Below are 21,909 nucleotides of genomic sequence, written 5' to 3'. Positions count from 1 at the left end.
CCCACTCACTTCTTTCGAGAGAAACTCCTTCTCTAGAAAGGATCCATTCTTAGCAACAAAGATTTTGCCTTCGGATCTGTGATAGAAGGTGTACCCAACAGTTTCCTTTGGGTATCCTATGAAGACGCACTTCTCCGATTTGGGTTCGAGCTTATCAGGTTGAAGCTTTTTCACATAAGCATCGCAGCCCCAAACTTTAAGAAACGACAACTTTGGTTTCTTGCCAAACCACAGTTCATAAGGCGTCGTCTCAACGGATTTTGATGGTGCCCTATTTAAAGTGAATGCAGCCGTCTCTAAAGCATAACCCCAAAACGATAGCGGTAAATCAGTAAGAGACATCATAGATCGCACCATATCTAATAAAGTACGGTTACGACGTTCGGACACACCATTTCGCTGTGGTGTTCCAGGTGGCGTTAATTGTGAAACTATCCCATGTTGTTTCAAATGAAGACCAAACTCGTAACTCAAATATTCTCCTCCACGATTAGATCGTAGAAACTTTATTTTCTTGTTACGATGATTTTCCACTTCACTCTGAAATTCTTTGAACTTTTCAAATGTTTCAGACTTATGCTTCATTAAGTAGATATAACCATATCTGCTCAAATCATCTGTGAAGGTAAGAAAATAACGATACCCACCACGAGCATCAATACTCATTGGACCGCATACATCGGTATGTATTATTTCCAACAAGTCAGTAGCTCGTTCCATTGTTCCGGAGAACGGAGTTTTAGTCATCTTGCCCATAAGGCACGGTTCGCAAGCACCAAGTGATTCATAATCAAGTGATTCCAAAAGTCCATCAGTATGGAGTTTCTTCGTGCGCTTTACACCGATATGACCCAAACGGCAGTGCCACAAATAAGTTGCACTATCATTATTAAACTTCAATCTTTTGGCTTCAACACTATCAATATGTGTATTACTACTATCGAGATTCAACAAAAATAGACCACTCATCAGGGGTGCATGACCATAAAAGATACTACTCATATAAATAGAACAACCATTATTCTCTGATTTAAATGAATAACCGTCTCGCATCAAACAAGATCCAGATATAATGTTCATGCTCAACGCTGGCACCAAATAACAATTATTCAGGTCTAAAACTAATCCCGATGGTAGATGTAGAGGTAGCGTGCCGACCGCGATCACATCGACTTTGGAACCATTTCCCACGCGCATCGTCACCTCGTCCTTAGCCAATCTTCGCTTAATCCGTAGCCCCTGTTTCGAGTTGCAAATATGAGCAACAGAACCAGTATCAAATACCCAGGCGCTACTGCGAGCATTAGTTAAGTACACATCAATAACATGTATATCAAATATACCTTTCACTTTGCCATCCTTCTTATCCGCCAAATACTTGGGGCAGTTCCGCTTCCAGTGACCAGTCCCTTTGCAGTAGAAGCACTCAGTTTTAGGCTTAGGTCCAGACTTGGGTTTCTTCTCTTGAGCAGCAACCTTTTTGCCGTTCTTCTTGAAGTTCCCTTTCTTCCCTTTGCCCTTTTTCTTGAAACTAGTGGTCTTATTGACCATCAACACTTGATGCTCCTTTTTGATTTCTACCTCCGCGGCCTTTAGCATCGCGAAGAGCTCGGGACTAGTCTTGTCCATCCCTTGCATATTATAGTTCATCACGAAGCCTTTATAGCTTGGTGGCAGTGATTGAAGAACTCTGTCAATGACACAATCAACTGGAAGATCAACTCCCAGCTGAGTCAAGTGATTATGATACCCAGACATTTTGAGTATGTGTTCACTGACAGAACTATTCTCCTCCATTTTGCAGCTGTAGAACTTGTTGGAGACTTCATATCTCTCAACTCGGGCATTTGCTTGAAATATTAACTTCAACTCTTGGAACATCTCATATGCTCCATGACGTTCAAACGTCTTTGAAGTCCCGATTCTAAGCCGTAAAGCATGGCACACTGAACTATCGAGTAGTCATCAGCTTTGCTCTGCCAGACGTTCTTAACGTCGTCAGTAGCATCTGCAGCAGGCCTGGCACCTAGCGGTGCTTCCAGGACGTAATTCTTCTATGCAGCAATGAGGATAATCCTCAAGTTACGGACCCAGTCCGTGTAGTTGCTGCCATCATCTTTCAACTTAGCTTTCTCTAGGAACACATTAAAATTCAAAGGAACAGTAGCACGGGCTATTGATCTACAACAACATAGACATGCAAAATACTATCAGGTACTAAGTTCATGATAATTAAAGTTCAATTAATCATATTACTTAAGAACTCCCACTTAGATAGACATCCCTCTAATCATCTAAGTGATCACGTGATCCAAATTAACTAAACCATGTCCGATCATCACGTGAGATGGAGTAGTTTTCAATGGTGAACATCACTATGTTGATCATATCTACTATATGATTCACGCTCGACCTTTCGGTCTCAGTGTTCCGAGGCCATATCTGCATATGCTAGGCTCGTCAAGTTTAACCCGAGTATTCTGCGTGTGCAAAACTGGCTTGCACCCGTTGTATGTGAACGTAGAGCTTATCACACCCGATCATCACGTGGTGTCTCGGCACGACGAACTGTAGCAACGGTGCATACTCAGGGAGAACACTTGTACCTTGAAATTTAGTAAGGGATCATCTTATAATGCTACCGACGTTCTAAGCAAAATAAGATGCATAAAGGATAAACATCACATGCAATAAAAATATGTGACATGATATGGCCATCATCATCTTGTGCTCATGATCTCCATCACCGAAGCATCGTCATGATCTCCAACGTCACCGGCGCGACACCTTGATCTCCATCGTAGCATCGTTGTCGTTTCGCCACCTATTGTTACTACGACTATCGCTGCCGCTTAGTGATAAAGTAAAACAATTACATGGCGATTGCATTGCATACAATAAAGCGACAACCATATGGCTCCTGCCAGTTGCCGATAACTTTGTTACAAAACATGATCATCTCATACAACAATTTATATCACATCATGCTTGACCATATCACATCACAGCAAGCCCTGCAAAAACAAGTTAGACATCCTCCACTTTGTTGTTGCAAGTTTTACGTGGCTGCTACGGGCTTCTAGCAAGAACCGTTCTTACCTACGCATCAAAACCACAACGATTTTTTGTCAAGTGTGTTGTTTTAACCTTCAACAAGGACCGGGCGTAGCCACACTCGATTCAACTAAAGTTGGAGAAACAGACACTCACCAGCCACCTATGTGCAAAGCACGTCGGTAGAACCAGTCTCGCGTAAGCGTACGCGTAATGTCGGTCTGAGCCGCTTCATCCAACAATACCTCCGAATAAAGTATGACATGCTGGTAAGCAGTATGACTATTATCGCCCACAACTCTTTGTGTTCTACTCGTGCATATAACATCTACGCATAGACCTGGCTCGGATGCCACTGTTGGGGAACGCGGTAATTTCAAAAATTTCCTACGATCACGCAAGATCTATCTATGTGATGCATAGCAATGAGAGGGGAGAGTGTGTCCACGTACCCTCGTATACCGAAAGCGGAAGCGTTATGACAACCCGGTTGATGTAGTCGTCCGTCTTCACGATCCGACCGATCTTAGCACTGAACGTACGGCACCTCCACGATCAGCACACGTTCAGCTCGGGGACGTCCCTTGTACTCTTGATCCAGTTGAGGCCGAGGGAGAGTTTCGTCAGCACGACAGCATGGTGACGGTGATGGTGAAGTTACCGGCGCAGGGCTTCGCCTAAGCACTACGACAATATGACCGAGGTGTGTAACTGTGGAGGGGGGCACCGCACACGGCTAAACAATATCAACTTGTGTGTTCTAGGGTGCCCCCCTCCCGACGTATATAAAGGAGGGAGGGGGGAGGCCGGCCGACCTCTCTAGGTGCGCCAAGGTGGAGGAGTCCTCCTCCTAGTGGGAGTAGGACTCCCCCTTTCCTAGTCCCACTAAGAATAGAAGGAAGAGGGGGAAGGAGAAAGGAAAGGGGGCTGGCCCCATCACCCAATTCGGATTGGGCTTGGGGGGTGCCCCCTCCTAGGCTGCCTTCTCTCCTCTCACACTAAGGCCCATTAAGGCCCATATGCTCCCCGGGAGGGTTCCGGTAACCCCCGGTACTCCGGTAAATGCCCGAACTCATCCGGAACCATTCTGATGTCCAAACATAGGCTTCCAATATATCGATCTTTATGTCTCGACCATTTTGAGACTCCTCGTCATGTCCGTGATCACATCCGGGACTCTGAACTACCTTCGGTACATCAAAACACATAAACTCATAATACCAATCGTCATCGAACGTTAAGCGTGCGGACCCTACGGGTTCGAGAACTATGTAGACATGACCGAGACACGTCTCCGGTCAATAACCAATAGCGGAACCTGGATGCTCATATTGGTTCCTACATATTCTACGAAGATCTTTATCGGTCAAACCGCATAACAACATACGTTGTTCCCTTTGTCATCGGTATGTTACTTGCCCGAGATTCGATCGTCGGTATCTCAATACCTAGTTCAATCTCGTTACTGGCAAGTCTCTTTACTCATTCCGTAATACTTCATCCCGCAACTAACTCATTAGTCACAATGCTTGCAAGGCTTATAGTGATGAGTATTACCGAGAGGGCCCAGAGATACCTCTCCGAAACACGGAGTGACAAATCCTAATCTCGATCTATGCCAACCCAACAAACACCTTCGGAGACACCTGTAGAGCACCTTTATAATCACCCTTTTACGTTGTGACGTTTGGTAGCACACAAAGTGTTCCTCCGGTATTCGGGAGTTGCATAATCTCATAGTCTGAGGAACTTGTATAAGTCATGAAGAAAGCAGTAGCAATGAAACTAACACGATCATAATGCTAAGCTAACGGATGGGTCATGTCCATCACATCATTCTCCTAATGATGCCATCCCGTTCATCAAATGACAACACATGTCTATGGTTAGGAAACTTGACCATCTTTGATTAACGAGCTAGTCAAGTAGAGGCATACTAGGGACTAGATGTTTTGTCTATGTATTCACATGTACTAAGTTTCCGGTTAATACAATTCTAGCATGAATAATAAACATTTATCATGAATTAAGGAAATAAATAATAACTTTATTATTGCCTCTAGGGCATATTTCCTTCACTAGAGTGCGTTGTGTGCCGGTGTATAACTGTTCCACCAGAATACAAACCGCTTTCAACTTCAGCAACATGTCCTGGCCGAGATTGGAGCTCCTGGGGCTTATTAAGCAAAACATTCAGATGAGTCGCTGGGCGAGTTACAATTCAAAAGATTGGGTACGGTTAAAAAGTTAAGAATTACTTACCAAAGATAGCAGATGTCATCTGTGAGATATGGCATTGTAAGTTGGTCAGCTCTGCAGTAGTTTCCTTCAAGGAAGTCTCCGCAGTTTCCACCCTTTGCAATAAGGCGGACTTTTCTTCCTCTCAGGAGGTTCTCTCCGTGGGAAATCCGGCTTTGAGCTTCTCGTTCTCATCCAGGCTAAACATAAACTTGGAGTCAGCTTTGCGAGTTTCAGCTTCTTGGTGTTCAAGCCTGGTCTTCACATCCGGCAATTGGGACTCAGTCAAGCTTAAGGCATCCTGCAAGTAAGGATCAAAAGGTTATAAACATATTTTTCAGGACACAATTTACATTCAAAGTGCCAAGCCCTTTGCAAGCAAAGCACTCGACACTTGGGGGCTAATGTATGAGGAAGTTCTTTTCACATTATATTGTAGAAGATCCGGATCATGTTTTTTAGATAAGCCGGCCTATGAGGGCTATGAGAAGAAGTTCTGCTTTGAAAATATTACAAATGATCCGACTCATCTTTCTGAGAAAGCCGGCTCATGAGGGCTATGACTCGAAATTTGGAATGACATATTGATTAAATTCTTAACCATACTCAACAAATCCTTTCCTATGGCTAAGACTTGGGGGCTGGATGACTGTATAGACAGAGGAAGTAGATGTTCATACCTCGTATTTCTATCGCATTCTTTTGACTATGTCTGCTTCCAGATCACTACCAGTATGCAGACGGCTCAGATAGCCATAGCTCATTGACATCCAAGTTTGAGTAGCTCGCAATGTCAAATTTGGTTTGCTCTTCTCAAGTAATTCCTCCTTGGCAGAATGCTTAGCCAAAACCGTGGGATTCCCCGACTCTACATAGCCAGTGCCAGTAATCAAGACATCTTCAGTATCTTCCTCGGCAGGCTTGATGGGGCTTGGCGGCTTAGCACTTGACGGGTCAACACTCATGGGATCCACGGGGGTGTCATGAGTCTCTGGTGGCGGGTCATCAGCAGTGTCTTCAGGGTTCTGATTTGAAGCTTCTGATGCTGGGGTCTGTTTCTCCGGCTCATGGACCTTGGGATCTTCGACCGGCTTGCCTACCATCAACTTCTTGCTTGGTTTGGCTATACCACTGAGAATAATACATATGAGGATGTGGATATATTAGTTTTAAAAGAGTTAAAGCAAAGAAGTCAAAATGTTCTTACCCAGGGGCAATCTTGAAGGGAGGCATCTGAGTCCCAGTAGAGTCGCTAGAGGATGGATGGGAAGTTCCCTGATAATTTGAGTTGGTAGGATTAAGTGGTTGGCGAATAAGACCCTCCTTTGGAAAGAATGTGATTGAACTCTGAGGCACCTCTTTTCGATGTTTGCGAGGGACTGGCGTGTTGGGTAAGCCTGCAGAAAGGTCTCCACCTCCGCTGTTCCGGGTTGTGCGCCGGGCTTCATGCTATTGTTTCTTCAAAATAAATTTTGGATCCAAGTAATCTAAAGGGTGAGAAAACCTTTCTTTTCGGGTCACTTGTCGAACTTTATCTTGTCAAAGGCTCTGAGTCAGAGGAAATAATAGTTACCTCTTCAACGTTTGCTTGGCTGGTCTCCGCATCATCATGAGAGGAGTTGGCGTCAATAAGATGCATAAAAAAGGAACCAAGAGAATCAAGTTCTACCTCCGACTCATTCTCCAGGGCAAATAGCTCTGATGTGTCTGATTTCTTCTTGTTTTTCTTCGAGGGCTTGGTCTTTGCTCTGACCTTTTTGGCTGGTTTATCCTGAAGTTTTTTGCTCCAAAAAGAAGAGTCGACCTGGAGAACGTAAATGATGATAAGAAGAGTGCAGTTTACGCGAATAATGAATAAAGGAAATGGGTTGATCACTTACATCTGGAGCCGGGTTAAGAGCGCAGAAGGGGTTCAACCCAGTCTTGCTGCAGCTTTCTGAACTTTCCCCAAGCAGTGTTTTAGCCATCTCATTGGTCGCTTTGTCATCCAGACGTACTTGGCAGTGACTCTGAGGATCTTTGACATCGCAAGTGTATTTACACATTAAGCCGGGTCGGCGGCTCAAAGGTATGACCCTCCAAGCAACCCAGCATCGGACCAAATCAACTCCGGTTAACCCATTAGCCAGCAAGGCTCTTACCTTCGAAAAGGTGGGCATATACTTAGCCCGTTCGGCGGTGCTGATCCGGTCCGGAAGTGGATGTTTTGGGCTAAGCCGGCCGTCGCGGAAACCCGGCAGAGGATTTTCGTCAGATGGAGCTGTCTCTCGGCAGTAAAACTAGGTCTGATTCCAGTCTTTAGGGTGACTGGGAAGTGCGGCTAAAGGGAAGATAGCATCTCTTCGCCTTTGAATCGAGATTCCGCCAAGTTCTAAGTTGGGTCTATCTGTAAATTCAGTCTGGCGGTTCAAATAATAAAACTCTCTGGAAAGATCAACACTGGGCTCTTCTTGAAGGTACACTTCACAAAAGACTTGAAAGTTGCAGATGTTGGAAACAAAGTTGGGTCTAATGTCTTGAGGATGAAGTTGAAAGAAGTTCAAAACATCGCGAAAGAATTTTGACCCGGGCGGTGAGAAACCATAGTTTATTTGGTCGGCAAAGACTATGACTTCGCCTTCCTTTGGCTGAGGTCTAACTTCTGGCCCTGGGACTCACCAGTGGATGACATTTTTGGCTGCCAGGACGCCCTTCTGAACATATTCATTGAGAGTTTGCTCCGTAACAATTGAAGCGACCCAATTGCATGAGGTGACAGTCTTAGTCATTTCTTATCACGTAAAAGCCTAAAAGGAAACATTGGCGGGTTAAATTCGTGATGGTAAGCCGCCCAATGGTTAAAGAAAGCAAGTTCATTATGCAAAAACTGGTATGTGCGAAGAGGCATGGATAAACCTGCAGAGCATAGATGGGTCATATCGACATTGGACAAATACAAGCGATTTAAAAAGTTCATAAGTAAAGCCGGTCGGCATTTGTCGGGTTACAACATATCATTTAAGCCGCCCATACAGCAGTGATAAAGCAGCTAGCTACATAGAGTTGAGTGAAATCTCACCAGGTGCTGAACAAACAGGTTTCACAGGTTCTGCTTATAATTTTGGATCTACAGCAATTCAGAAAATGGGAATAATTGTTAAACCTAAAATATGGCGGCGGAAGAACGTACGAGTTGAGATTGAATCTTGGATAGAGGGGGTGCATCTATGATTGGAAGAAGATGCTAAAAATACTATAGCGCAACTTCAGTACCATTTTCAGATTGAACTAAGTGCTTGAGGAAGAGACTACGATGAACTTGGATGAACACCGACGAACTAGGGCATCTTAATGTAGAGAGGAAGTGAAGAAAGATGCAAACCTGTTGATGCTGATGATCGGCGGAAAGGCGCCGCGATCTCTGGTTACGTTCAGGTTGATGCAGCGGCCTGGGTCGGAGTTGTTTGACGAAGGTCGACGGCGGCGGCAAAGCTTGAGCAGCAGCGGTCGGCGCAAGGAATACGAAGAAGAGAGAGGGACGGGGTAAAAGTTAAAAAGAACCCCCCTGCTTCTTTATAAGGGAAAATGTGAACAGTAAAATGGCAGGCGCAGAAATCGAGGAGGCGTGATCATTATTTCAACGACAGAGGCGCCTCGATTCTCGGACAACCAGTTAATGTGAAGATCCGTTGTGAGGTCATGGATTTTTTTTATAAATTTACTTCGTATGACGTCATGGCGGGTAACAATATTTTTTCAAGACTAGGCTTTGGGGAGACGATTCGCCAACTGAAGCAGTGAAGATTGACATGAAGAAGTTCAAGTCAACCTGGGGCCTAATGTTGGGGATATAGCTTCAAGGTGTGACCCGCCTAGGAGGGGCAAGGTTACACCGTTGGCGATTTAATATGAAGAAGGTCCAAAGAGGCCCAAGGTGTGAAGACAGCGACTCATGAAGGCAGATCCCGATGAAAGCCCAAGACCCGGGCCTGTGAGCCGCCGCATAATGACTTGCCTTGTAAGGCATGAATAGTTAGAAACCGAGCCAACCATGGTGTGTGAGCCGGGCGGGACTCTGTAAGCCTCTGGGTCTCAACCTGTGTATATAAGGGGGATACCCGACGGCGGGTTAACTCAAGAAAACAAGCAATCGAGAACTAGGTCAAGCTTATTCGCTCCCTTGTAATCGAAACTCAAGCAATACAGCTAGAAGCAGGACGTAGGCTTTTACCTCCACCGTGAGGGGCCGAACTTGGGTAAACTCTTTGTGTCCTTTGTCCCATTCAACCCCTTCAAGCTAACCTAGCCGCGATGGAGTCCACACCTAAGTCGTTTCACTAGGGCATTTGCCGTGACAAAACCACGACAGTTGGGATGTCGCGTATCGCGGAATCTTATAAAATTTCCGAACAAAGGAATCCTGCAATGAGTGCCTGTGGATGGTGAATAAGAAAGAGGGATATTTAGAGGATTGAAGATAGAAAATAGAGATAGAGTGAAATGTGCATTGGACTTCTCAAAGAAAAATAAAAAAGAGATATGAGCTCATGTTGGAATTCCTATGAAATGGGGCATAGAAATGAATGTGATAGGCATAACCCTATGATCCAAAGGATTTCTCCATAGGAATAATTCCTTCCTCCAATTCAAAGGTTCGTAGGGCTTGTTTGATTTGCAGGATTGTAGAAACGCAAGAATAGGAAAAACACATGATTGGAATGGCATGCCCATTTGAACCCTATAGAAGTTGAGTTTTTTTATTGCATCACAGGAAAAACAAAGGATTCTTTTCAACAATTTGGAGTGGATGCTAGATTTCCGGTGGATGTCAGGACCGGATTTTCGGGATATTAATTCTCCAGAAAATGGCCCTTATGCTCACCAGCCCCAGGATTACTGTTAGCTGATGAGGCACCAACTTGATACAAGAATTCCAAGCAAAGTACAAAAATATGTAGTACAAGACCATTGTGGCCTAGGAGTACAACATTTGGTTTCTAATGGTTGATGGCGGAAGCGGTTTGTGGTTCATCTGCGTCTATGGGACTCCATTTCCCACAAGAACAGCTGACTAGGATAACTCCTATCTTCGCGAGGCTGCTGTCAACACTGCGTAGGTTCCGGGGCCGTCGTCGTAACGCTCTTCTCCACGCAAGAAAATCTGGCCAAGACAATAGCCAGGGACAAGCCAGTGAGTACGTTTGAATGTACTCGCAAACATCAAGAACACGGGTATAATATATATCAAAACATGCTCTGAAATATTTCTATGATCACAATGTCTGTCATGAAAGATACGAAATCCATGATGCACGCATGTGGGTAAAATATGAATATGCAATATAGAAATAGAATGTAGTGATCGAGTGTCTGAAATGACTCCTCGAAAAAGGTGTGCAAAAAAAATTTAACAATGCCGCAGTCGGGCGTCTGGGCGACACCACATAAAGGGCTTATAAATAAAAGAAATAACAAACATGCCACAGTCGGGCGTCTATGCGGCACCACATAAAGGGCTTATAAATAAAAGAAATAACAAGCATGCCACAGTCGGGCGTCTGAGCGACACCACATAAAGGGCTTATAAATAAAATAGTTGCAGTGAGTATCCAGGAGGTGGAACCGTCCCAGGGATACTCATAAATTTCAAATAATGTAAATGGTTAGTCCACAATAATAATGATCATAATCCACATATGTCACAGTTCATAATCAATGTTCTGGTTTAGCAGCTTTTCCCTCCGAAGACCGACACTAAGACCGACACTTGACCTATCCCAGACTGTAGTCCTTAACCATGGACACGGCTATTCGAATAGATGTATAATCTCTGCAGAGGGTGTACTCTTTACCCACAGGTAACGGATTTCTTTAGTCCATCGGGACTAATTCCGTCTACGGTCTTTTAATTGAAAACACGCCTGACCTGCACACACCAGCTTAACTTACCGGTGTCTGGAATCACCCACAACACCTGTCAAGCAAAACTCTAAGTGGGGAGGCTACAACCTCGACGTAGCATGGGATCAAATTTATATCGCGCGCTCTAAGGGGTGCCCCCCTCTCGGTCCCAACCGGAAACACCCATGCCCCCGGACTGGATGACTGGCTTTAATCCATGGCCATGGGACCCTCATCACGGCCTCTCTGTACGGTGTGTGCTAGGACGGGGTTGACAACTTACTGAACCGTACCCTACCTGTGGCAGGGACAAGTGGTAGTACGAAGCAAGTATGGGGGTTACTGGAACAAGACTCGATCTACGGCCGGCTCAGGAGGTTCAAGTATTCCCTCTATGAATAGCATAACAAATATATTTCCATTAATAGGTAAAATTTACCACTCGTCAAGCCTCACCATGCCATACCGGACATACTCGTCCCGACGAGGAACTAGGGACAAGCTCGTGTCTACCCAAGACCACGACTCTCCCGGCTTCCTTCCGGTATGCAAGAGAAGCTTACGAGGATGAATACCATCAGCATATCCATTTATAACAGCAAGGAAATTTCCATTTGCGCACCCATGCGTATGATCATATCGTCACATAAAATAGCGTATGCTCCAAGTCAAGGTGATGTTGTAACCGTATCAACAACATCCAAAAATATTAAGCCAGGGTTCAGAATGCTTGCCTTCAAGTGTATGCATGTGGGGGTGCACTTTTTGAAGGTTGCCTTTTTCTCCAAAATCCTATTTTGAAAAATATTCAAATAACACACATTTCAAAAACAGTACAAAAAGTTGTCCCAAATATTTTTTAAATAAATCTTAAAATAAACTAGATGAAATTTGAGAGAGGTAGGAAAAAGAATCAACTCATTTGGAGTTTTATTTTAAAAGTTATAGCCAGTCAAAGTTTTGTTTTAATAAAATCAAAAAAAGGAAAACGCTTCGGGGAAAAATACGCTTTCGAAGCAGAGAGGACGTACTCGGGACTTTGCGCTATCACTTAACCAGAGAGGACGGGCGCGCGGGTCACTGACAGTGGGTCCAGCGGGCCCACTGGTCAGGTTTGACTGGTCTACCTCTCCCTCCTTTCTCTCTGCCCGAACGGGGCGGGGCTCCGGCAATCGCCGTCGATGAACGGCAGCTCCCCACGGGGCCCCGACGGCAGGGATGGATCCGCCAGACCGGGGCGGTCCTCCCGATGGGTGCTAGGCAGGCGGGGACGGAGGAAGTCACCGGCGGCGAGCTCCGCGGCAGACGGAGGTTCGGGAGCAAAGTGAGCTTCAGGATATGGTGGTCCTTGGTCGAGGCTGAGGCGTTAGGCAGCTCCGCAAGACTATGGGGAGACTCTTGGTGGCGTTGGATGGGCGGGGGAGGGTCTGGCTGCGACGTATTGCACCGGAGCTCGGCGGCGGCCGAACTGGCCGGAGACGAGGAAGAAGGCCCCTCCCCGTCGATTGCTGGCTGCGGGAGTACTAGGAGGTTGGAATGAGGTTGCTTGAGTGCTAGGTTGAGCCCGGGATCCCCTTATATAGGCGCTCGAGGTTGGTCCCGCGGCGGTCGAGGATAAGATCGCCGGCGACCGTTGTACTGTGGTTGCAGGGCTGCGTGGCGGCGACGAGCGCGCGCCGACGGCTTGCGGATAATCTCGGGCTGTTCCCAGGGGGCAGTTGGCGCGCGCGGGTGGCTTGGGCGGCGCCGTCCACGGCAGAGCCCGCTGCCGACGCCGGCGTGCCGCCAAGGGAGCCCTGACGGCGGCGCTGTAGGGCGCCACGGAGGCTTGGAGGTTTTCGGTGAGTGGGCGAGTGCATGGCGCGGCTCTGCAGGCGAGCTGGGGCCAGTGACGGGACGCGTCGACCCGAGCGCACGCACGTGCAAAACGCGCGCTCTGGCCGCGCCCAGAGCACGCACACCAGGTGTTCGACGAAAAGCCAGCGCGCTCTAGAGAGCTTGGGTGATGCGGGTAGCTAACAGGTCAGGGTTAGGGATAGCTAGGAGGTTAGTGGACATGCTGGATGGGTCAGGGGCTCAAGCTCACATTGCAAACTAGAAAACATGCCAAAACTGTCCCTGCACACAGGGTGTTCGACAGAAAGCCATGGGCATCTAGGCAACTCTTGGGGTGGCCAAAATCTCCAGATCCTAGTCTCTTTAGGAGCTAAAGAAGGTGGTAAGGTTAGTTTGGCAAAAACAGAAATTTGTTAGTGCAAGTTTTTGAGAAAACCAGTTTTGGGCAGAAACTAAAGGCTATCATTGCATGCACCAAAAATACTCCAATGGGTCCAATCTCCTGGACTTAAGGGTTTGGTAGGGAGGACTATATGTAGGAAAAAGCTCAAGGGCACTAGAGCAAAATAAAACAGGGTTGCAGTACAAATCACCAAACTAGAGCAGAATGAAGATGAGGATGATTCACTCAAATTTTTCAAAGAACATCACTGGGTTTTTGCATGAAGTTGAATTATGAGCATCCACTGACATCTCCAAACACTTGGAATAATTTTTAGGGAAATATTTAAATAGGTTGTAGTGCAAAAATACCTACTGGACCAGATTTGAAAAATTGATGTAAAGCTCAAAATCTCCAATAACCAAAAGATATTTTTGCACAAAAGTGATGTGGAAACCTCACATGACATCCCCAAATTTTGGTGAAAATTTTAAATGCATTTATCAAAAGGTTGCAGTGCAAAAAGGGGCTCCAAATTTATGAAAGATCATTCTAAAAGAATAAAGCTCATGAAAAACAATTATGCAAATAAATCCACTGATAAAGAATTGTTTTTATAAAGAGGGCATACAAGTCCAATAATACTTTTGGAAAGTTTCCACTTGATGTAAAAACCCACAATAGTAAAGAGAAGAGGGGTTCTGAAGTCAAAGGAGAAATCCAGAAAAATAAAAATTTTATTTCCTGGCAAAATTTTAATTAATAAAACAAGGTCAAAATTTTTGGGGTGTTACAGTGGAATGTAGTACAAATGTTTCCTTGGAAAAAAAATTCTTACAGGATTCAATCCTACAAATCAAAAGACCAATGTAGGAAAAATTTCTAAGGGTTCTACTCCTTTAAAAATCTTGTGAAAATACTTTGAAAGTTTGAATCAAAGAGGCCCTTAGCCTTTGGGCTGATCAAAGGCTATATTTTACAATTGGGTAGCAAAATATATGCAGTAGCCTAGAAAATTTAGTGACCCGTGTAGTTTTAACAGTTGGAGTTGTTTCTGGGACAAAAACTCATTCTTTTTGTAGGTATTTAACTCATTTTAAGCTAGTGTTGCCGATGCTCTTACGCTTATAAATACTCACCATTACAAAACTATAAGACGCATTTGTCTTTCTATGATCTAATGGACGAATTTAACCACTATATATATACCGAAACATATGAACGGTGAAGTTTTATTTATCTTGCTTTATATACTTTTTTTCATATGGAGAGTGGATTTTTTGCTCTCGGGCTCCATGGAGCCCGAAATTTCGTAACACTAAAAAAAATCAACCTTTTAAGTTTAAAAATATTGAAAGTAAATACATAAATACTTGTAGATGTATATCAGATGCGCGTGAAATTTCATCATAAAATACATTTTCATGCAAGCTCTAAAAAAAGTCAAGTACTTTTACAGTGATACTACATGTGCTAGATATATCTGATTTTATCATTTTTTTTAGCTCAAAAAAAAGTATACTTTGCAGGCAAGTGGTATACATAATTTGCAGGCTTATGTGACCCGCCCATGAACAAGTAGCTCGAAAAAAGTATACTTTGCAGGCAAGTAGTATGTGTGTGTTTCTTTTCATAATTTTCTGAAACTTTTTTTTTTGAATTTTGAACTCTTCAAATAAAGGGCTCCATGAAACCCGAGCTATACGAAACTGCTCCACACTTTTGTACGACCAAGAATCCAGCGGCGGCCTGGATTTAATTGTCGTGCATGAGTCGTCCAAACTGTGTCGTCCACATGGCACTGCTCCGAGCTCTATTATGCATTTCCGTTTCACATATACTTATACTAATTATGGTGACATATTATAAGTGAAAGTGAAGTCATGCATTACTGACCGGAAAATAGCAAATGAGCCTCATGTTACAAAAGCTCTTCTACAAGACTTAGAAACATCCTTGCAATAAAATTCAAAATAGATTCAGAAATAAATGGACATTGCAACAATTGAGAATAACCCGATTCCATTTCGTTGATCAACATTATTGCCGACACATGAGGATCTCATCGATGAAAGAATTACATTGCTTCAGTTCTGACATATATACACTAACTTCTGAACAGAAGAACAACAAAAATAATGCTGGAATGCACTACAGTGACTACACCAAAGTGCCACAAGCGGACTTGGAAGGGTCGTAGAGCGCAGGAAGCAAGTACTTCCTGCCATGCGCGCCATTGCAATTGTAGCTCGCCCCGGTGGCCTGGTCCACTCTGAGGTCGCCGGCGTAGCCAGGGTACGCGCCCTTGCCGAAGACTCCTGGGCAGGCGGTGGCGGCCTCCAGCGGGGCATCACTGCTGCCCTGGTAGTACCCGTCGCCGAACGGGTTGGTCGCCGCGCCGGCGAGCATGCTCGCGAAGTTCATGACCATGGCGTCCGCCCCGACGTCGCCATTGGGCGCCACGAGGGGCGCGTCCTGGGGGCCATAGGCGGGCTGATGGAAGGGCCACGCGCACGCGCCGGGACACTGCGTCTCCGGGTTGCCGACCCAGATGTGGGTCGTGCCGGAGCTGGCGTCGGAGCCGTGCAGGCTGCATCGGCCCATGCCGAAGCCCTCCACCGTCACGTCCTGCGCCGTGAACACCACTGCGACGCCGCCTTTCTTGGGGCTAGCCGTCGCGGCCAGGGCGGTGATCTGCTCGAGGGTGAGGGACTTGCCCATGGAGCACTCGCCGTCCGAGAGCTGGTCCGCGAGCAGGACACGGGTCTTCTCGCTCGCGCCGTTGGATTTGGCGCTCGCGGGGGACAGGTACTGCTGGTCGATGGTGCTCCACCACTGCGCGACCGACGGCGATGCGGCCTGAGGCTCGGCGGTGAGCGAGAGGAGGAAGTCGAGGATCACCGCCTTCTGCGCCGGCTTGAAGTCGCCGTACCAGAGGACGGACACGGAAATGTCGCCGTGGAGCACGGCACCGTTGTGGTAGGAGAGCATGTTGGCCGGGTCCGGCCGGTACAGCTCCATGCGCCGCCTCGCGCCCATGCAAAGTTGTGCGGCGCTCGCAAGCATCACCGCTGCAAGCAGCTCTGCCTTCGCACAAACGAATGCCATTTCAGAGGACTTGCGGTCGTGGTCGAAGAACAGAGTGTGGCTAGCTCGAAGCTGACTACAGAGACTGATGAGAGAGCGGGAAAGAACTCGATGAATATGTGTGATGTGATCGATGCTGAGATGTGAGCAAAGCGAATGGTGAACAGCTTATTTATAGGGAGGCTTGGCCATGGCACCACCGGCACCGTGCTGTAGTAAGTTCCGGGATGCTTCCGTGGGTCACCGGCATGCATGCAGATCTCGAGGGACACACAGCTGTCCGCCGGGTTGCCGAGTCTTGAAAACTCTAGCCTCGCCGAGCTGTTGGGTTGAGGCTAGAGATTAAACAATAATCCATAGGTCAATGGCTTGGCTACAAAAAGCCGGAGATGGGCGAGACACAAGAGCTGGGTTTGCCTTCCCGGGCTGTTTGATCAGGAGACAAAACGGCTGCGCGTGCGGGCAGGGGACACAAGCGATCCGGTTTACAGTCGCTGGATCACGTTGCCGATCGGGTGTACAGGCTGTGTCTTTCGTGTCGCGACAGTCTGAAATAATAGTAATACACTAATCTTTGCTTCAGATCAACGGACGGGGCTTCGACGTACCAGCTCGTGTGCTGGTTCTATTGTATCGCGGTCAGGCTGGACGTTCGTGGTGCAGAGAAGCGGGTCACTGCCATCCTCCCTCCCTCGGATGCAACCTTCACTGGTTCACCGGATGGCAGTATGGAGCATTTGAAGATTGGTGTGGGTCTAGTATCATCTTTGCATGGCCGGATGGCCCAGGTTTTGGGAAGTCAAAATGTTCGATCTGATCCGTATAGCTGAGTGAGGAAGCTTCTCGTGTGGCGCTACCCACTTGTGATGGCCTGTGCTGATAAGGGTTCAGCAATCTGCAGTGGAGAAGAAAAAAGGCATGGTGGAACTTCAGAACTCTTTTGATTCAGAGAATTTCATAGGAAATTTAGAAGATTTATATCCTTTTGAAAAAATATACTTAAATGTGATGCTTGATTCGTAGGATTGAAATCGTTACGGAAGATTCTCAAAAAAAAAAATCGTTACGGAAAACATCTAAGCTTTGCATTGCACTCAATTTTGGACAGGAAATGTCGTTCGCTCAAACCTCGTTGTGTTATTCATTTGTTTCCCTGTGGCATCAAACATCCACCGCTCCAAATTCCTCTGGTTTACTAATTCTATAGGATTCAACATGACAGGCCACTACAATTCTATGTGTTTTCCTGTGTGTTAAAAACCCTACACACCAAAGAGGCCCTGGGTTTGAAACGCTCACATGGGTTTTAGGGGGGGGGGGGGGGGGGGGGGTTGACAGGCATATTCATTGTTAAGCATCACCACATCAGACATGTAACAATCATTCGAAAATAGTAGTTGCTTTTTTGGGACAAATTTAGTAGCACAAATGAAGGCTGCTTCACAATGGAACAAATGTGTGATTGAAGAATGAAGTAGTTGCGTCTCATGCATTGTAACCTGTTTCTAGGGTTCTCTTCGTGGTTTTTTTCTTCAACTTTATCGCTAGCTCGGAGGCTACTTGTCTTGGTTCTGGCAAGACAAGTGGTTGCCTCCTGAAGGAAAAGGCAACCAGGGATAAATGCAAGAAGGTGGGCACTTGCCCTCGACCTGACATCTGAATTACATGTCATCCGAAAGCAAAGATAAGAAGGGTGACCTCATAGGATAGGCGTCCGAGGTTGGTGTTGCTTGGTGTCATAGTTGTTGTGTTCTCTTTCGGGAACCTTTGCGAGCTCGGAATCCATGTGCTGGGGGTTATCGGGTGTAGCATGTCGGGAGCTTATGGAGGTCTGCTTGTGGAGTGGTGAGTGTTCATACTTTGAAAGTAGTTCGCATGTGATCATGTTTGTCTCGGCTTGGACAACTTTTTTCGTCAATTAACTGTCAAATTTCTTTGACTTAATTAATATGCGAGGCAAATCTGTTCTCAGGGATCTCTTCATAGAAAAATAAATATAATTTTATCGTCAGCTCACATGCCGCTTGTCCTGGTTGTGATAGGTGATTTGTTGCCTCCTAAAGGAGAAGGTAACCAGGGAAAATGCAAGAAGGTGGGTGCTTGTCCTCGACCCGACATCATGAAAGAGAAATTATCTGGAAACAAAGATAAGAACATTGGCGCCATGGATAGCCGTCCGCGGCTGCTTCATGGATGCACCGTCGATTTTGTATTTTGTGTTTTTTGATGTCATGATAGTTGTATTTTTTTGGGGGGGGGGGGGGGGGGGGGGTACCTTTGCAAGCTCGCGATCCATGTGTCCGGGCTTTACGTGTGTAACATGTTGAGATCTTACGAAGGTCTTCTTGCGCGGTTGTGAGTGTTCATGCTTTGGAAGTACTCCCTCATTCTGAAATGTAAGGTGTATTACTTTTCTTAAAAGTCCAACATGTGCATGTTTGACCATGTTTTTAGAAAAATAAATTAATATCTAAGGTGCCAAATTTATATAATTAGATCCATCATAAAAAGTATCTTCATACTTATTTATCTTGTGTTGTAGATGATGATATTTTTTTCTCTATTCTTGGTTAAACATATATAAATTTGACTTGTACAAAACTGATGCACCTTATATTCCGGAACGGAGGGAGTAGTTGGCAAGTGGTCATGATTGTATTGATTTTCGACGCTTTTTCTATCTTCTACTTCATTAATATATGCGAATCAAATATTTTCCCCCGGAAAATATGGCAAACTAAACTAATCTTTGGTTACCGGGGTTTTGTTAGGTTTAGGATGAAAGTTGTTTGGAGAATATCACAGTTTTGAATCCATGATGATAAATTGGCATATGCCTGCATTATTGCTCGAATACAAACATTTTCAGGTATCCTTTACATTATTGCGCAGAAAGCCAGTGCAGCAATTTCCTCTTTTCTCGTTTCTGAACAGGCGGTGTTGCAATTTCTGAACCGATAGGCCTGTACGCGGTGCGGCGACAGTTTGTAGCAACGCCTCTGCGAAGATCACACGCGAGAAACAGAGCATTTCAAAACAAAACAGAGCATCATCTCTCATCGATCATCCTGTACACAGTACTGCTACTACGTATCCTTACAGATTGCACCATAGTAAATTACACCAAGGTTGAACAGGTGGACGTGTCAGGGTCGAACAGCGCGGGAAGCAGGTACTTCCTCCCGTTGGCTCCATTGGCATTGTAGCTCGCCCCGGTCGTGGCGTCCACCGCCAGGTTCCCGGCGTAGCCGGGGTACGCGCCGCTGCCGTAGACCCCCGGGCACGCCGTGGCGGCCTCCAGCGGCGCCTCCCTGGGGCCCTGGTAGAACCCGTCGCCGAAGGGGTTGGTGACCGCGCCGGCGACCATGCTGGCGACGTTCATCACCATGCCGTCCATCCCGACGTCGCCGCTCGGCGGCACCAGCGCCGGCGCCTGGGGCCCGTACGCCGGCTTGTGGAACGGCCACGCGCACTGCCCGGGGCACTGCGCGGCGGAGTTGCCGACCCACACGTACGCGGTGCGGGCCCCGGCGTCGGAGCCGTGCAGGCCGCACCGGCTCCGGCAGAAGCCCTCCACGGCCACGTCCTCCGCGGTGAGCACCAGCGCGATGCCGCCCATCCGGGGCCTGGCCCTGGCCGCCAGCGCCGCGAGCTGGGGCAGCGCGAGGCTCTTCCCGAGCGAGCACCGCTCGTCGGAGGCCTGCCCGGCGAGCGCCACCTGCGTCGCGCGCTTGGCGTTGGCGCTGGCGCCCTTGGCCTTGGAGAGGTAGAGCTGGGCGATGGTGCCCCACCACTGCGAGACGGACGGGGTCGGCGCCGGGGAGGCGGCGGTGAGCGAGAGGAGGAAGTCGGAGACGACGGCCTTCTGCGCGGGCGTGAAGCGGCCGTACCAGAGCACGGTGACCGGGATGGCGCCCTGCAGCACGGCGCCGTTGTGGTAAGTGAGGAGCTCGCTGGGGTCCGGCTTGTACAGCTCCATGAGCCTCCTGGCTCCATGAGCCCCCAGGGAGCCGTGCGCGAGGCTCAGCAGCAGCACCGAAACCAGTGCAACTGCAACATGGCTCGTGCTCGTGTACGAGAAGCCGGCCATTTTCTCTCGGTGGCTTGGAGCTAGTGGAGCTCTGCTGGTGATCTTTCAGTGGAACAGGTGCACTACGTGTTCGGGTGTGGTTTAGTGAGCGGCGACGGTGTTGGGTATTTATAGGTGTGGAAATGGAATGGCACGTCGGAGTTTCGTGCACCCTTCGTGGCCATACGGCCCATGCTTCCTCTACTCTGTGTTGCCGCCTTTGTTTCCGGTTCCGGTTCGTGTGGCTTTGGGGTTTTGGGTTGACTCGGTGGGAGGCAGCTGGATGATTCTGTATGGACCGAGGGCGACGCCCCGCCGATTGTATTGTCTTTTCGTCGCACGCCAGACACCGGCCATGCATGGAGGTTTGGCTGAGTGCTTCCTCCTCACACACACAGATCATGAGCTCAATTATGCAAGGCTTGCTAGTACGCCACGCGTAGTGCACTGATCAAAGATGAGCTGTGCCTTGCTAAATACTTCCACAGTGATAAAGTCTGTACCGCAAGTAGTCGTAGCTACCAAAGTGCCAAAAAATGGCCATGTACACGAAAATCCATCTCTGCACCCGAGCTCATTTGCACCTGCGCTTACGGAAAAGATCAAAACAAATACTAGAAAAATCCAAAAAATTCCTTTTTTTGTGGGGTAGAAAATTTGATGCGTGCGGCCCGCTCTAAATTTCAAGTCGTTTGGACGTTTGATCAGCTCTCAGCAAAAAAGACAAATTGGGGTTTGTAAAAATGCTTACTGTTCATGTACTGTTTTGGCCTGATTTGTCTTTTTTGCTGAGAGCTGTTCAAATGTCCAAATGACTTGAAATTTGGAGCGGGCCTCACGCATCAAATTGTGTACCACACAAAAAAATTGGAATTTTTTGAATTTGTTTTGATTTTTTTACGTATTTTTTGTAACCAGGTGCAGATGAGCCTGGGCACCGAAACGCCCTACTCCCATGTACAATGTTATTGTGTTCATAGTTAAAATATAATGTGTGTCAGGCAATTCATCTATTAATGAAGCACATATGTTCAACAAGATATTTGATGAACAAGAGAAGCATGTGCATCAAATGAACTACAATACCATACCGAATGGTGACAGTAAAGGCATGGAGAAGGAGATGAAGAAGAAGCAACTTAGCATCAGTGATCTCAAGAACATCAATTGGCCCAAGTGGTGTGATCAGAAATCTAAATAAGGAGATGAATGGGTGGAGGAGGGGAGGGATATGATGAAAAAGGAGATGGTAAAGGTGAAGAAGGAGAAGCATGAGCTCAGGAAGGATAGGGATGAGCTCAACAAGGATAGGAAGAAGTTGAAGTATGTACACTACAAAAAAAAGACACATCCGTGACATTTT

The 21,909-nt window shown here is 46.7% G+C and overlaps 2 protein-coding genes across 2 annotated transcripts; both read right to left on the bottom strand.

Annotated features, from left to right (window-relative positions):
* Positions 1-15,395: 15,395 nt before the first annotated feature.
* Positions 15,396-16,678, bottom strand: LOC123141836 (protein PHOSPHATE-INDUCED 1). The gene has a single exon (XM_044560903.1). It carries the CDS (start codon positions 16,496-16,498, stop codon positions 15,551-15,553), a length of 948 nt encoding a protein of 315 aa, XP_044416838.1. The 5' UTR covers positions 16,499-16,678; the 3' UTR covers positions 15,396-15,550.
* A 2,603-nt stretch (positions 16,679-19,281) lies between these two features.
* Positions 19,282-20,660, bottom strand: LOC123145582 (protein PHOSPHATE-INDUCED 1). The gene has a single exon (XM_044565041.1). It carries the CDS (start codon positions 20,565-20,567, stop codon positions 19,596-19,598), a length of 972 nt encoding a protein of 323 aa, XP_044420976.1. The 5' UTR covers positions 20,568-20,660; the 3' UTR covers positions 19,282-19,595.
* Positions 20,661-21,909: the final 1,249 nt, after the last annotated feature.

Source organism: Triticum aestivum, chromosome 6D (assembly GCF_018294505.1).
Source record: "Triticum aestivum cultivar Chinese Spring chromosome 6D, IWGSC CS RefSeq v2.1, whole genome shotgun sequence".
Taxonomy (NCBI): domain Eukaryota; kingdom Viridiplantae; phylum Streptophyta; class Magnoliopsida; order Poales; family Poaceae; genus Triticum; species Triticum aestivum.
Note: the sequence above shows the minus strand (reverse complement) of the source record. Positions and strands in the feature narration are given on the sequence as shown.

Coding starts and splice junctions, on each gene's coding strand:
- LOC123141836 (XM_044560903.1), bottom strand. CDS start 16,498: ATGGCATTCGTTTGTGCGAAGGCAGAGCTGCTTGCAGCGGTGATGCTT.
- LOC123145582 (XM_044565041.1), bottom strand. CDS start 20,567: ATGGCCGGCTTCTCGTACACGAGCACGAGCCATGTTGCAGTTGCACTG.